The sequence below is a fragment of the Scyliorhinus canicula genome, chromosome 8, assembly GCF_902713615.1.
Source record: "Scyliorhinus canicula chromosome 8, sScyCan1.1, whole genome shotgun sequence".
In the NCBI taxonomy this organism is placed as follows: Eukaryota; Metazoa; Chordata; class Chondrichthyes; order Carcharhiniformes; family Scyliorhinidae; genus Scyliorhinus; species Scyliorhinus canicula.
In genome coordinates this window covers 158013076-158025586 of record NC_052153.1, presented here as the reverse complement: position 1 = coordinate 158025586, position 12511 = coordinate 158013076, and the positions used below count along the sequence as shown (strand labels likewise).

Sequence of the window (12511 nt, the reverse complement as noted above, 5' to 3'; positions counted from 1 at the left end):
TCTGCAAATTTACTAACCCATCCTTCTACACCCTCTTCCAGGTCATTTATAAAAATGACAAACAGCAGTGGCCCCAAAACAGATCCTTGCGGTACACCACTAGTAACTGAACTCCAGGATGAACATTTGCCATCAACCACCACCCTCTGTCTTCTTTCAGCTAGCCAATTACTGATCCAAACCGCTAAATCACCTTCAATTCCATACTTCCTTATTTTCTGCAATAGCCTACCGTGGGGAATCTTATCAAACGCTGTACAAAGTTGTACATTACAACTCTGGCTTTATTTCAATAATTATATCAATGGTTTTAAAGCTCTTTGAAACATCCTATGGTGGAACAAGGCACTATATAAATGCAAGATTTTTCTCTTTTATAGAAGAAAAATAATTTGAATACAGTCTTCATAACATTTAGCTGAATAAGGGCAGCTCGGTAGTACAGTGGTTAACACAGTTACTTCACAGCTCCAGGGTCCCAGGTTCGATTCCAGCTTGGGTCACTGTCTGTGCAGAGTCTGCACATTCTCCCCGTGTCTGCGTGCGTTTCCTCCCACACTCCAAAGATGTGCAGGTTGGGTGGATTGGTGATGATCATTTGCCCTTAGTGTCCAAAAAAATGTTGAGTGGGGTTACTGGGTTACGGGGATAGTGTGGAGGGCTTAAGCGGAATGCTCTTTCCAAGGGCCGGTCCAGACTTGATGGGCTGAATGGCCTCCTACTGCACTGTAAATTCTATAAGTTATAGCGCCCTTTATGCAAATGTATGAGTTTCAGCAGCTCTGCAACCTACAGGTTCAAACTAATTCAGTGGCAGAAGATGATCAACCAGTATGGGATGTTGAATTCTAGGCAGCAGAGTAAGAATAGAAACCATGATCGCCATTCTGCCGCTTGGTTAGAAGGTCCATCTCTTGTTACTGGATCCTGATCAAGGCTTTCTCCAAGGCACGGTATACAAGCTATCCTTGTTAGGGGACATGTAGCTGCATGAGGCCCCCACTGCCATCCTCAGGTTTCAAGGAAGAATATTCACTTTTTAGATTAGAAATTACCATTACAAATGCCCACATAGATCTGTGATCCGAAAACAGGGCAGAAGCTATGTTACTTTGCGTTATGTTAGGGCAAGTAGGTCACTAACAGTTGGAAGAACTCTCAAATCTATCAGTTCAACCACATTGAGGGGAAGTCAGCAACTATGCTTCATGTTGCTCTGGGATGTAGCCACCTGGAGCTCTCTCAAGTGCTCTGGAGACCTTTCTGAAGCTCTGTGCAACAATGATATCGGCTGAGCCAGAATACTACCCTATGGAGCATGACTCAAATGATGCGGCCACCCAAACACAGCGCCAATATTAGGCAAACCTATGCATGGTGAAAGGTAACAATTTTAGCACACTAAGATACATTGATAAAACAACATTGTATTTATTTATATTTATTGTTGCACATATTGTCCCAATAGTGAACACAATTACTATGGCACTGTCGATAACCAATTGTATATTTTGTTACAATTTTTCTACAATGTGTACATACACATTAGTTTTTGTATGCTTCACATTAATTAGAGGTTGACACTTGTTTTACCTGTAATTTTGTTTTTGGTCCTTCATGTCATGTGTTTACTTTTCTCATTGTTAATTCAGTCTCAGATTGTTTCCAGTTGTGACTACAGCATGCTGCCTGATCACCCCATTAACTGTAACAGATTCAGAATATCCAGGCCCCTTTCCACATGGGTCTTTCTCTCACATGTTCTTTTATCCCACAGTTCCTGCCAATGTATTCACATTGAGTGCAGCTGAAAGAATACTTCTGTATACACACATTGCATTTTCATCCACTTTCAACTTGAAAGGGGAAAAAATGATTGATGTGCTTTGTGAATAGTATTGAAATAGCTCAGAATGATATCGAAGGAGGTGTTTGAGCAACTGCAGCTCTGAACATACAAACAATGCAGAGGAGCAATCAACAGAGCAATACATTACCAAACCATATACCGAAAACAGCAGAATAGAAATCAAATGGCGTCATGATCAAACTGTGCAGTATTCTGGTCAGGCTGCATCTCGAGTACTGTGTCTTGTTCTCGATACCAAGACCCAAGGAAGTATTAGAGGCAGTGCAGAGAAGAACTATATGGTTGATCCATAGTGTCAGAGGACAGAGTTAAGAAGAAGGTTTGGAGAAATCTGAGTTCTTCAGCTTTGGCAGGAGGCATCAAAACGATTTTACGTACTTAAAACAGTTAATCATATGGAAAATCGAAATCTGTAAAATTAATTTCAAATAAATGGCATGAATGTGACAAGCCCCACCACCTCCAACTAGTGCAAGGCAAATTCAGGATTAATATCTGTATTTGTCACATAGTGATTAATACATGGAACATGCCCCTTGATAGAACACTTTGGTTTTGTCGTATCTAGTGGCACATGAGGCAGCCAAAGCCTGCAGTTATGTTTGTTTCCATGGCTCACTTTCCCTTGGAACAGTTCACCAGCAGCTACAGCTTGAGGGGCACTACCACACACTGGTACAGTTGAACAAGAAGCTCTCCTGTGCTTACCACCTGCTATGGATGTATTGGAAGGATTTACAACCTGATTGGCTGACACTCAACCTGTTTGACCACCTTCTGAACACACCTTCCTTGGCCAGCAAGTCCTGGATTTGAACCCAGAGCTTCTGGCTATAAGGCAGGGATGTAACACACTGAACCACAAGACCCCCCCCCCCCCCAATAGTGGAGGCAAAAGCCCAGGAATCATTTAAGAAACAATATGGGCACAGCAATAGGGGGACATTAACATACACCTGGGTGAATGAGCTAAGATGAGTCAAATGGCCATCTCATTCTTAACTATCTTGTGGCTTTATTCTGAATACTTCATAAATACAAGGCAGTTATGTAGGAGTTTTTGCACATATTGAACTGAAAACTAATGTAGGTGAAACCCATAGGTTTTAGTGCAAATTTCCACATAAATCAGTACGGATTGCAGAAATATTTTAGTTGGTACATTCAATCACATTCTGGAAAATAAATTGATCTCAACTGCTTGTCGTCAGGTTTTTGGCACAGATTAAGTAAGGCCTTGAAAAGTATAACTTAAAATATCAAATCAGAATCTACAGTGTGACATAAGTTAAGGGATCACCCTCTCACAATACTGTGTTGAACTGATTTTCTTTCCATTTCACTTGGGGAAAAGATTTATTTGCATGTTAAGTATCTATAGAATATGTAAACCTACCACTGCCCACAGATGCCTTAATATCCCAACTGTTATTGATTAAAAACAATGACAAATTGGTGAATATCGATAGAACATTGCCCCTAGCTCTTATAGGAAATGAAAGGCTTACTTACACATGTGGTTTTGGGGTGATAATTGCATTCATTGTGCCTTCTCTCAACAAAGATGTACCACTTCTTTTCCTTACTCTGTGGATATTCCTCAGGAATGTTACTAAAATTTACTTGAACCATGATAAAGTCGGTGTAGAAATTCGAGAGTTCTGTGCTATTCAGTTTGTAATTGGGACCCCGCCATGAAAATTCAATATAATTTCCTGCACACTGTACATCAGGTGTCCCTGCACTGTGGAGGATTGAGGTTACATTACAAATTTACAGTCACTTGAACTAAAATAGAATCTCTTGATGGCTTTGCTTCAGTCACGAGTTGAAGTGAGGATGGCAAACAAAATATGTTGACGTTTCACCTTTTCCTTCAAAGATCAGGTGGAGGTCGCAGACCTTTGCACTTGCATTCATCTAGGGTTTTCCAGTACTTGTAGTTCTCAGCTAAATGCTGTATTAACTTGGGGAGGTTTGCAAATGCTGAAAAGCAAACAGTTGAAATTACACAAAAATAATTACTAAATTATTGAAATTTACTTAATTCAACAGGCGCAAGATCATATTTTCAAATAAAACACAGAAACGTAATATAGTGAACAAAGGAAACCTGGACTTTTTAAATAAACACAGCTTTGGTGTATTACTCTGAGTTACTGCATGTGTAAGGTTTTTTGCAATATCTTCCGATGTTAGGTCTTTCATTTAGCATTTATACACCTGTGTATAATTTCCACTATACTCACATGTATCAGAAATCGCATACCTGTCGAAAGGAAGTAAACTAGCTATGAAAGAAAGTGCAAGATTTTTGTGTTCATATTCCCTCCAGCATGTGGCTGGATACGTGCCCAAGGTTTGCTGTGATCTTTCTGTGATTCTGTGCTTGACACCTCCCTGCAGGGTTGTAACTGAATATTTTAATGTTTTGCTAAAAGTGGACAAAATCTCCATTAACAATCACCCTGATGTGAACCTGTGGCATTCCAGAAGAAACATTATACGTGATTCCGGTAAATAGTAATTGCTCCCAGATGCATAATAGGTGGACACTACAATCAAGGTAAATTATGGTTAGGGCAGCACGGCGGCGCAGTGGTTAGCACTGCTGCCTCACGCAGCTGCGGAACCGGGTTCAATCCAGGCTCCGGGTCACTGTCTGTGTGGAGTTTGCAGATTCTTCCCGTGTCTGTGTGGGTCTCACCCCCACAACCAAAAAGATCTGCAGGGTAGGTGGATTGGCCACGCTAAATTGCCCCTTAATTGGAAAAAAAAGAATTGGGTACTCTGAAATTAAAAAAAGGTAAACGATGATTCTGAATTTCCTTTGAGATAACTTTCCAAAAGTGTGTAAAAACCCTATTTACAAAGTATGAACAGGGGGCGCGATTCTCCCAGCCCCACGCCGGGACGGAAAATCGGCGTAACCGCGTCACGCCGCCCCGATGCCAGCGCGTGATTCTCCGAGGTGCAGAGAATCGGCGCCATTTCTGCCGGCTCATTTGGCGCGGCGCGGTCGCGGGCCGCTGTACGAGGCAGGGCCGCCGATTCTCCGGCCCGGATGGGCCAAGCGGCAGCGCGGAAAAAGCAGAGTCCCACCGGCCACACCTGGTCGCTACCGGCGGGAACTCTGCATGAATGGTTGGGGGTGGCCGGCATGTGGGGGGGAGGGGGGGGGGGTTCCGTCCCCAGGGGGGCCTCCGATGGGGTCTGGCCCGCGATTGGGGCCCACCAATTGGCGGGCTGGCTTCTCCCCCCCCCCCCTCCGGGCGCACTTTGGTGCGCGTCCAGCCCACGTTGCGTCGGGGCCGATGCGTTCCGTAAAGCCACCGTGCATGCGCGGGTTGGCGCGTTGCCACTGCGCATGCGCGGGTTGGCGCGTTGCCACTGCGCATGTGCGGGTTGACGCCGCCCCCAGTGCGCACCAGATAGTGAGGCTGGAACGGCGTGAACTGCTCCAGTGCTGTACTTGCTCCCTGTGGGGCACAGAATCGCTAGTGCCCGTTTCGCGCATTCGTGAAACGCGACGGCGCGGACACTCTGTCCCGCGATCGGAGAATCGCATCCAGGGTTACCACCCCACCAATAACCAAGTCTTAGGGTCAAAATTCCTGGAAAATTCAGATTCTTCCTCTGAGCTGCGGTGAATGCATTATTTTTTAAATTATTTCATGGGGTGTGAGCATTGATGGTTGTGCCAACATTTACTGCCCACCCCTAACTGTCCTTGAACTGAGTGGATTGCTAGGCCATTTCAGGAGGCCACCAGGTAAGGATGGCAGATTTCCTTCCCTCAAGTTCATTAGCGAATCATGAGTTTTTATGACAGATTTCTTTTTCTTTTTATTGAATTCAAACCTCTACCGTGGATGAGATTCAAACCAGGGTTCCCAGAGCTAATGCTCTGGCTAATCACTATGTCTTTGGATTGCTACTCCAGTGATATTACCACCGTCTTCCCTTGTGCCACTGTCTCCTCTTGTTAGAAGTATACCAAGATTGGAATTTCGAAGTATACAACCCGTACTATGGAGGTCACTTTATGGTGACTCTGCAGCTATTGACAAATTAAAAACAACTTAAAAATGCAATATAAATTACTTAAAAAAATCAAAATGAGATTCTTACCATCCCAAGCATCAAACATGTCAGTTATAAAATAATCGATAAATGATATTTGCGATTTTGGAACACTACAGGTATTCCGATCAAAGACTGGCATCACAACTGGCAGACCTTGGCGTTTCTCCTCATCTGTCTGTTGACAAAGATCGTAATTGTTGTATTAATATCAATTGTTACATGAATAAAGCAGATAATGATGCATCGGGCATCAAGCCTGTAATTTAGTTTTGTGTAAAAAAAACTAAACTAAAGACTAATGGCCAATGTGAGGAAGGTTAAAATGTTCAAACATGGTGATTTAAACTATCTGACTTTGATGTCCTATAAGGGTAAGGGAGCCCCACTTGTCCATACAGCATATGTAAATATTGGAAAGCGAATATTTGATATGTACTCCGAGTAGGCAAGGCCCCCCACTCAAAGTGTAAATTAGAAAATTACGCTTGGCCTTTTTTCCAATTAAAACAGATGCACAGATAAGTCCACTGTTAAGGATTGGGGAAAATTAAGGTCAGTGAATGAAATTAGGCTAAAACAGAATAAAAAGTGGAATTGCTAAGGGCAGCTGTCTGAAGGGTGTTTTGATATGTGAGTTAGAATACCAGTGAGAAAAGCAAGTTTTTACCCATGTGACTAGGGTAAAACAATGGGGCACGAAGAGGTAACTTCAAAGTAGAGGGATAAGTGAAGCTGGGTTTACAGGGTGGGCAACATCAAAGGGAAAGAATGATATATCTCCAAAGCACAATAATCGGAGAAACGGAGACAGTAGCCGCAGCTACTATCACAGCCACACCCAGCTGCCGAAAATAGTCTCCCCTGAAAACAGGTTATTTCTAAAAGAGCAGTCAGTTAAAATCCAAAACTCGAACCGAGAAGATTGTGCCTTCGCTGAAACTGTAGGTGTTTTTCTAAACATGGACAAATAACCTGTGTGTGGTAATTATCTGCTGGATTTAGCTCATTAAGTTACAAAACACTTTATATGTTTTGGAACAAGGGGCATCCCAGTGTTCAGGAAACGCAGGAACAAAGGTGTAGCTTCCTGTAATGTTGTGTGTGTATAGCCATCAATGTAGTTAAGTGTACTGTTGTCGTGTATTATAGTCTTTCTTTTCATGGTGTTTTCTTTTAAGTTAATAAATCATAGAATCATAGAATCCGTAAAGTGCAGAAGTAAGCTATTCGGCCCTTCGAGTCTGAACTGACACTCTGAAAGAGCACCCTACCTAGACTCAATCCGCTACAATACCCCCGTAACACCATAACCATACCGTTGGCAGCAGGGTAGCACAGGGTCCCAGGTTCGATTCCCGGCTTGGGTTACTGCACATCCTCCCCATGTCTGTGTAGGTTTCCGCTGAGTGCTCTGTTTACCGCTCACGAGTCCCGAAAGACGTGCTTGTTAGGTGAATTGAACATTCTGAATTTTGACCGTATGTACCCGAACAGGTGCCGGAGTGTGGCGACTAAGCGATTTTCACAGTAACTTCATTGCAATGTTAATGTAAGTCTACTTGTTTCAATAATAAAGATTATTAGATTATTAACCTCACCTAACTTTTGGACACTGAGGGGCAATTTACAATGTCCAATTCACCTAACCTGCACATCTTTGGACTGTGGGAGGAAACCAGAGCACCCGGAGGAAATCTATGCAAACTAGGGAGAACATGCAAACTCCACACAGACAGTCATCCAAGGTTGGAATCGAACCCGGGCCCTGGCACTATGAGGCAGCGATGCTAACCACCTATTGTTTATTAATTGATCAAAAAACAACTGGACTATTCTTCCCTTGTTTGTATACCACATTGAAAATATACACCACTAAGAACTGGTGTTCTAAGTTACCCTTCTGGGTGTTGGGATACCCTCACATTTAACAGCAGCAGAGTTCTTAACGCCACTTAATACAGATTAAATGCCTTGGTCTATACTTTTAACTCTTTCCCCCTCCCTCGGCAATACAGTTTTATGGGCTCCAGTTTCTTTCTGGTAGTTGGCCCATTATTTGCGGCCATTATTCAAGTAATTTTACAGTGAGTGTTAGCTGGCCCTTCTCAGCCAGCATCTGAACATGCACATTGGCATCGTATATCAATCTCGAATGGGGACCTTGGCGATTTCCTACCCCTTGGGCACTGAGGCCAACCGCAGTGTTCCAACAGCTTCCCTGGCTGAGATGACCTCAGTCAGCACAAATGGACTGAACCTGGGCTTTCTCCTTATGGCTAAATTTAAATAAATTTGAGCATTTTATTCCCAACCATATGAATGTGGAATCATTAAAAAAATAATGCTGACAGTTACAATTATTTCACTGTGAAAACACACTTCCAACAGGGATACATTAAGAACCTTGTGGTAAACTGGAAAGGTTATAACATCAAGAAGAAGAACATAGCAGAGCAACTTCTTTCTATCAGCTTACACTCATCGGGGCTCAGTTTAAGTTTGTTGATTCCATCCGACCTTAAACAATGGGGAAATATTGCAATGTTACCTGAGCAAAATATTCTTCTGAAATTCTCCCCGCCCATTCGACGCATAACTTCACAGAGCGGCAAGGGTTAGCGACATCAGCGCATTTAATCAACATGCGTTTGATGAGCAGTCTGTCGTCAATTGAGTTCTTTATGCTGGATGAACATTCACCATCACTGCCTTCACTCTGGAACAAAAATCAGTCATTTATATAATTACCAACCATATAAATCTGTTGCCGCTAATTAGGTTACAAGGTTAAATCCACATTTTAAAGTACTATCTTGTGTTTCTTCTTATTGTTCTGTAAACCTGTTGGCCCTACTGCAGATTAAAGCTCCTTTTGAGGTTTTAATACTGTTCCCTTCTCATTGGTTGGCCCTGAAGTTCTGGGGGATGACCCATTCTCCAGCCGTACCTTCAACTGGAGTCAGGCAGAAGTTCTGGGGAAATGAGGACTTCCGGTGGTGGCCATGGAGTGAGTGGTCGTACATTTGGTGGCTCCCACTCAAGGTGGATTTAATTGCTCCTTCCCCACCCGTATGGGGGGTTTTTTGAGTACAAGAGGTTTGTGAGTAACGAGGGAAGGTCATACTCCTCTGGTGAGACTGGTATATGGATCAGAGGACGAGGAGCGCCACGAGAAAGAGAGAGCAGCTGGAGCAGGTAGGTTTTCGTAGTGTGCCACAGGTTAAGATGGTGGAGGGCGTGAGGCCAACACTACCCGCCCAGAGGTCGACGGAGCAGCTGGTGGAGTTTTTAAATAATAAGTTCCTGCAGCAGAGGAAGGAGGCCTTGGAATACTTGGCTAAAGGGGTGAAGCCGCTTCGAGCAGCAATTGAGAAAGTGGGGCAGAGGCTGGAAGCTCAGTGCCTGGTGATACAGAAGGTGGAGGAGGCGATGGGGAAGCACGAGGAGTGGATGGCTTCGCTGGTGATGGAGTTCAGGGAGGTAGTGGACAGCCAGAAGAAGCTGAGAAAGAAGTTGGAGGACCTGGAGAATCACTCCAGGCGACAGAATTTGAGGATAGTCAGGATCCTGAGGGCATCGAAGGAGCGGAGGCCACCAAATATGTGGCATGGATGCTGGAGCAGTTGATGGGGAAGGGGGTCTTTGATTGGCCCCTGGAGGTGGATTGGGGGCACAGGGCACTGAAGGGGAGGCCACAGGTGGGGGAGCTGCTGAGGCTGATGATGGTGCGGTTGCACCGTTTCTTGGACAGGAAAAGATTTTGAAATGGGCAAGGCAGCCCAGGAGGTGCACCTGGAAAGGGACTGAGCTGTGGGTCCACCAAGACCTGGGTGCGGAGTTGGCGAAGAGGAGAGCCGGGTTCGACCGGGTAAAGGCTGCCCTCTTCAAGACGTTTGCGGTTTTGTACCCTATGTGCTTGTGAGTGACTCATCAGAAGCAGGAGGTTTTTTTTGACTTGCCAGAGGAGGAGATGAACTTTATGAGAGACCATGGACTGGGAGGAGTGTGAGGGCATTGAACTTTGGAGAGGAGCTTTGTGTTTATGGTAGAATGTTGGGCGTGGATAGTTCGGGGTGGGGTTTGATGGGGGAGCGGCGATGGTGAGTGTGCCTTTTGTTTTCCTTTGTTTGTTGGTGGTTAGGAGGAGGGAGGGAGTGGTGGACTAGAGGTGGAGGGGTGGACTGGAGGGGGATGGGGAGGTTGAGGGCTTTGGGCAGGGGCCACCATGCTAGCTGGGCAGGCTAATTAACGAACGTGAAGTGGGGGGTCGTCAGGCAGAAGGCATGGGTGGGGGTTGGTTCTTTGTCTGGGGGTGGAGGGGGGTGGGTTGCTGACATAGGTGCAGTTGGTGTGGCACCACTGGGAAGTGAGAGATGGCGGTGGATATCTGAGGGCAGGCTTGGAGGGACGGGTGACACTGGCCGGGGGCTGGCCCAAGAAGGGGTATGGCTGATTGGCAGGGGAGGGGAGCAGGTGCCCCCCAACCAAGCTGGTCACCTGGAATGTGCGGGGATTGACTGGGCCGGTTAAATGGTCATGTGTGTTCAGGCATCTGAGGAGTCTAAAGGCGGACACGGTGTTTTTACAGGAGACACACCCGAAGTTGGGGGGATCAGATGAGGTTGACGAGGGGATGGGTGGGGCAGGTGTTCCACACGAGGCTGGATATGAAGACAAGGGGAGTGGCGGCGCTGATCAATAAGAGGGTGGCGTTTGAGGTGGAGAGCATTGTGGCTGATCTGGAGGGTAGGAATGTGATGGTCAGTGGCAGGTTGGAGGGGATGCCAGTGGTCGTGGTGTGATGTTGTACGAAGTACATAATGGCATTCTGGGAAAAGTGGTCAACTTTTAGTACAAAGTAAGAAAAGCCAAGCTCTCATAACCTAAGGCCCGCATTGAAAGCAGAAAAGGTCAACTTGACCCGAAAACCTGCTGGCTCTGTAAACTTGATAAAACTAACTCGACGTAACCCAAAGCAGTCTAAATATGACAAGATAGGCTAGAACTCGTCTCTTACCATACTTAAACAAGTCTGCTCCGTTTCTTAAACATGCGATCAAAAGACAAGATAATGATATGAGACCCCGAGTCCTCAAAGGTCAGCAAGGTGACGCCAGTTTTATGATATTGCTTATGTTTTACTTTTGATCAAATTCCTGACCAAGCTGTATTCACGTTATCTTGATTCTATAATGTATAAATATCGTCCTATTTCTCTGTAATAGCGCAGACTTGGAAAGGATCCAGCAGTTTGTATTTGACTGCTTTCCGATTCCAAGTTTCAGCCATTTCTGCATGCAGACAGTTGTAATTCGCAAATAAAGCTTAGTTTTGTTTTCTTAACGAGCATTGTTGAATCTTTCCATCACAGTCCAGAAGCGGGAAAAATATTAACTACAACAGTGGTAAACGTTTATGCCCTGAATTGGGATGATGTGGACTGCCAATTAAACAATGTTTTCTCTTGGGCACAGCTATTTCAACAGACTAATGAATGCCTGGGCTCTCAGCCAGTGAGACTTGGCTATGATCCCAATATTAAATAAAACACTGGAATGAATTCAAAGAGCACTGAAGTGGGTCCTTTAAACAGCCTGCCTGGCACCCGGCAGACTCGGTGCTGCCTCCAAACTGTTTCCAGGGCGGAGAACCCAACTCCAATTAGTGCCCACCATCCTGGAATGAAATGCCATATTTGCAGGCACTTTCTCCTGAGTTTTTTGTGGGGGGGGGCACAACTCCCATTGCATTTACACACAAGTATCGTTTTCCAATAATGTAACATAAACAAACATGCATTTCTGCCAGGATTATATCTTTTGTAAATTGTGGCATTTATATCCAGAACAATATAACTTGCATTTTTTTAATGATAAAATGAAATACATAGCAAACTAATTTGCTCAGGGAATACCAGTAAAAACACAATTATCTTATTGTACTATGTTGATGGTTACGATTTCTAGAATTAATGATTGAAGACTAGTGTCTGTCGCTGCCACCTGACTGCAGAACGGCCAATCAGAAATCTTATGCGAGTGAAAATGGACATTCTACAAAGTAGTCTGCTTGATGAGCACTTTAACCATCAGTTTTCCACCACTAGCCTATCCTGATTATAATGTATACTATCTACAAGACAGTCTGTAGCAATTCCCAAATCCATAACTTCTGTCTAAGAGAACGAAGGGAGCAGATTCATCGGAAAACCATCAGCTCTAGTTTCCTGTCCAAGCCACAGACCACGCTGATCTGGACATTTATTACTGCTCCAGGCTCGAAATCGTCGATCCCCTTACCCAACAGCACTGTAGGAGTGCTGCACAGATCAATAAGTCGGCCAGCCACCATCTTCTCAACAGAAACCACTGTCGCCCACATCCAAGACACAAATAGTGTTTTTTTAAATGTTTGTATATTTCTAAGATACTGATGTCAGAACCAAGGAATGATGTGAGCCTGGGTAAATTCATAAAACATTACTCTGATAAAAAAGGCTCAACTAATGTCATCTACTATGTGCAGGAAGCTTGTGCAGTTTATAATCAAATGCCA

The 12511-nt window shown here is 44.5% G+C and overlaps 1 protein-coding gene across 1 annotated transcript in view; it reads right to left on the bottom strand.

Annotated features, from left to right (window-relative positions):
• Nucleotides 1–1415: 1415 nt before the first annotated feature.
• The window catches only part of pde8b (phosphodiesterase 8B), a 436161-nt gene continuing 425065 nt past the window's right edge, over nt 1416–12511 (bottom strand). Inside the window, 3 exon segments of the mRNA XM_038805541.1 lie at nt 1416–3856; nt 6002–6131; nt 8505–8672. Coding sequence (XP_038661469.1) covers nt 3747–3856; nt 6002–6131; nt 8505–8672 — 408 coding nt within the window. The 3' untranslated portion in view covers nt 1416–3746.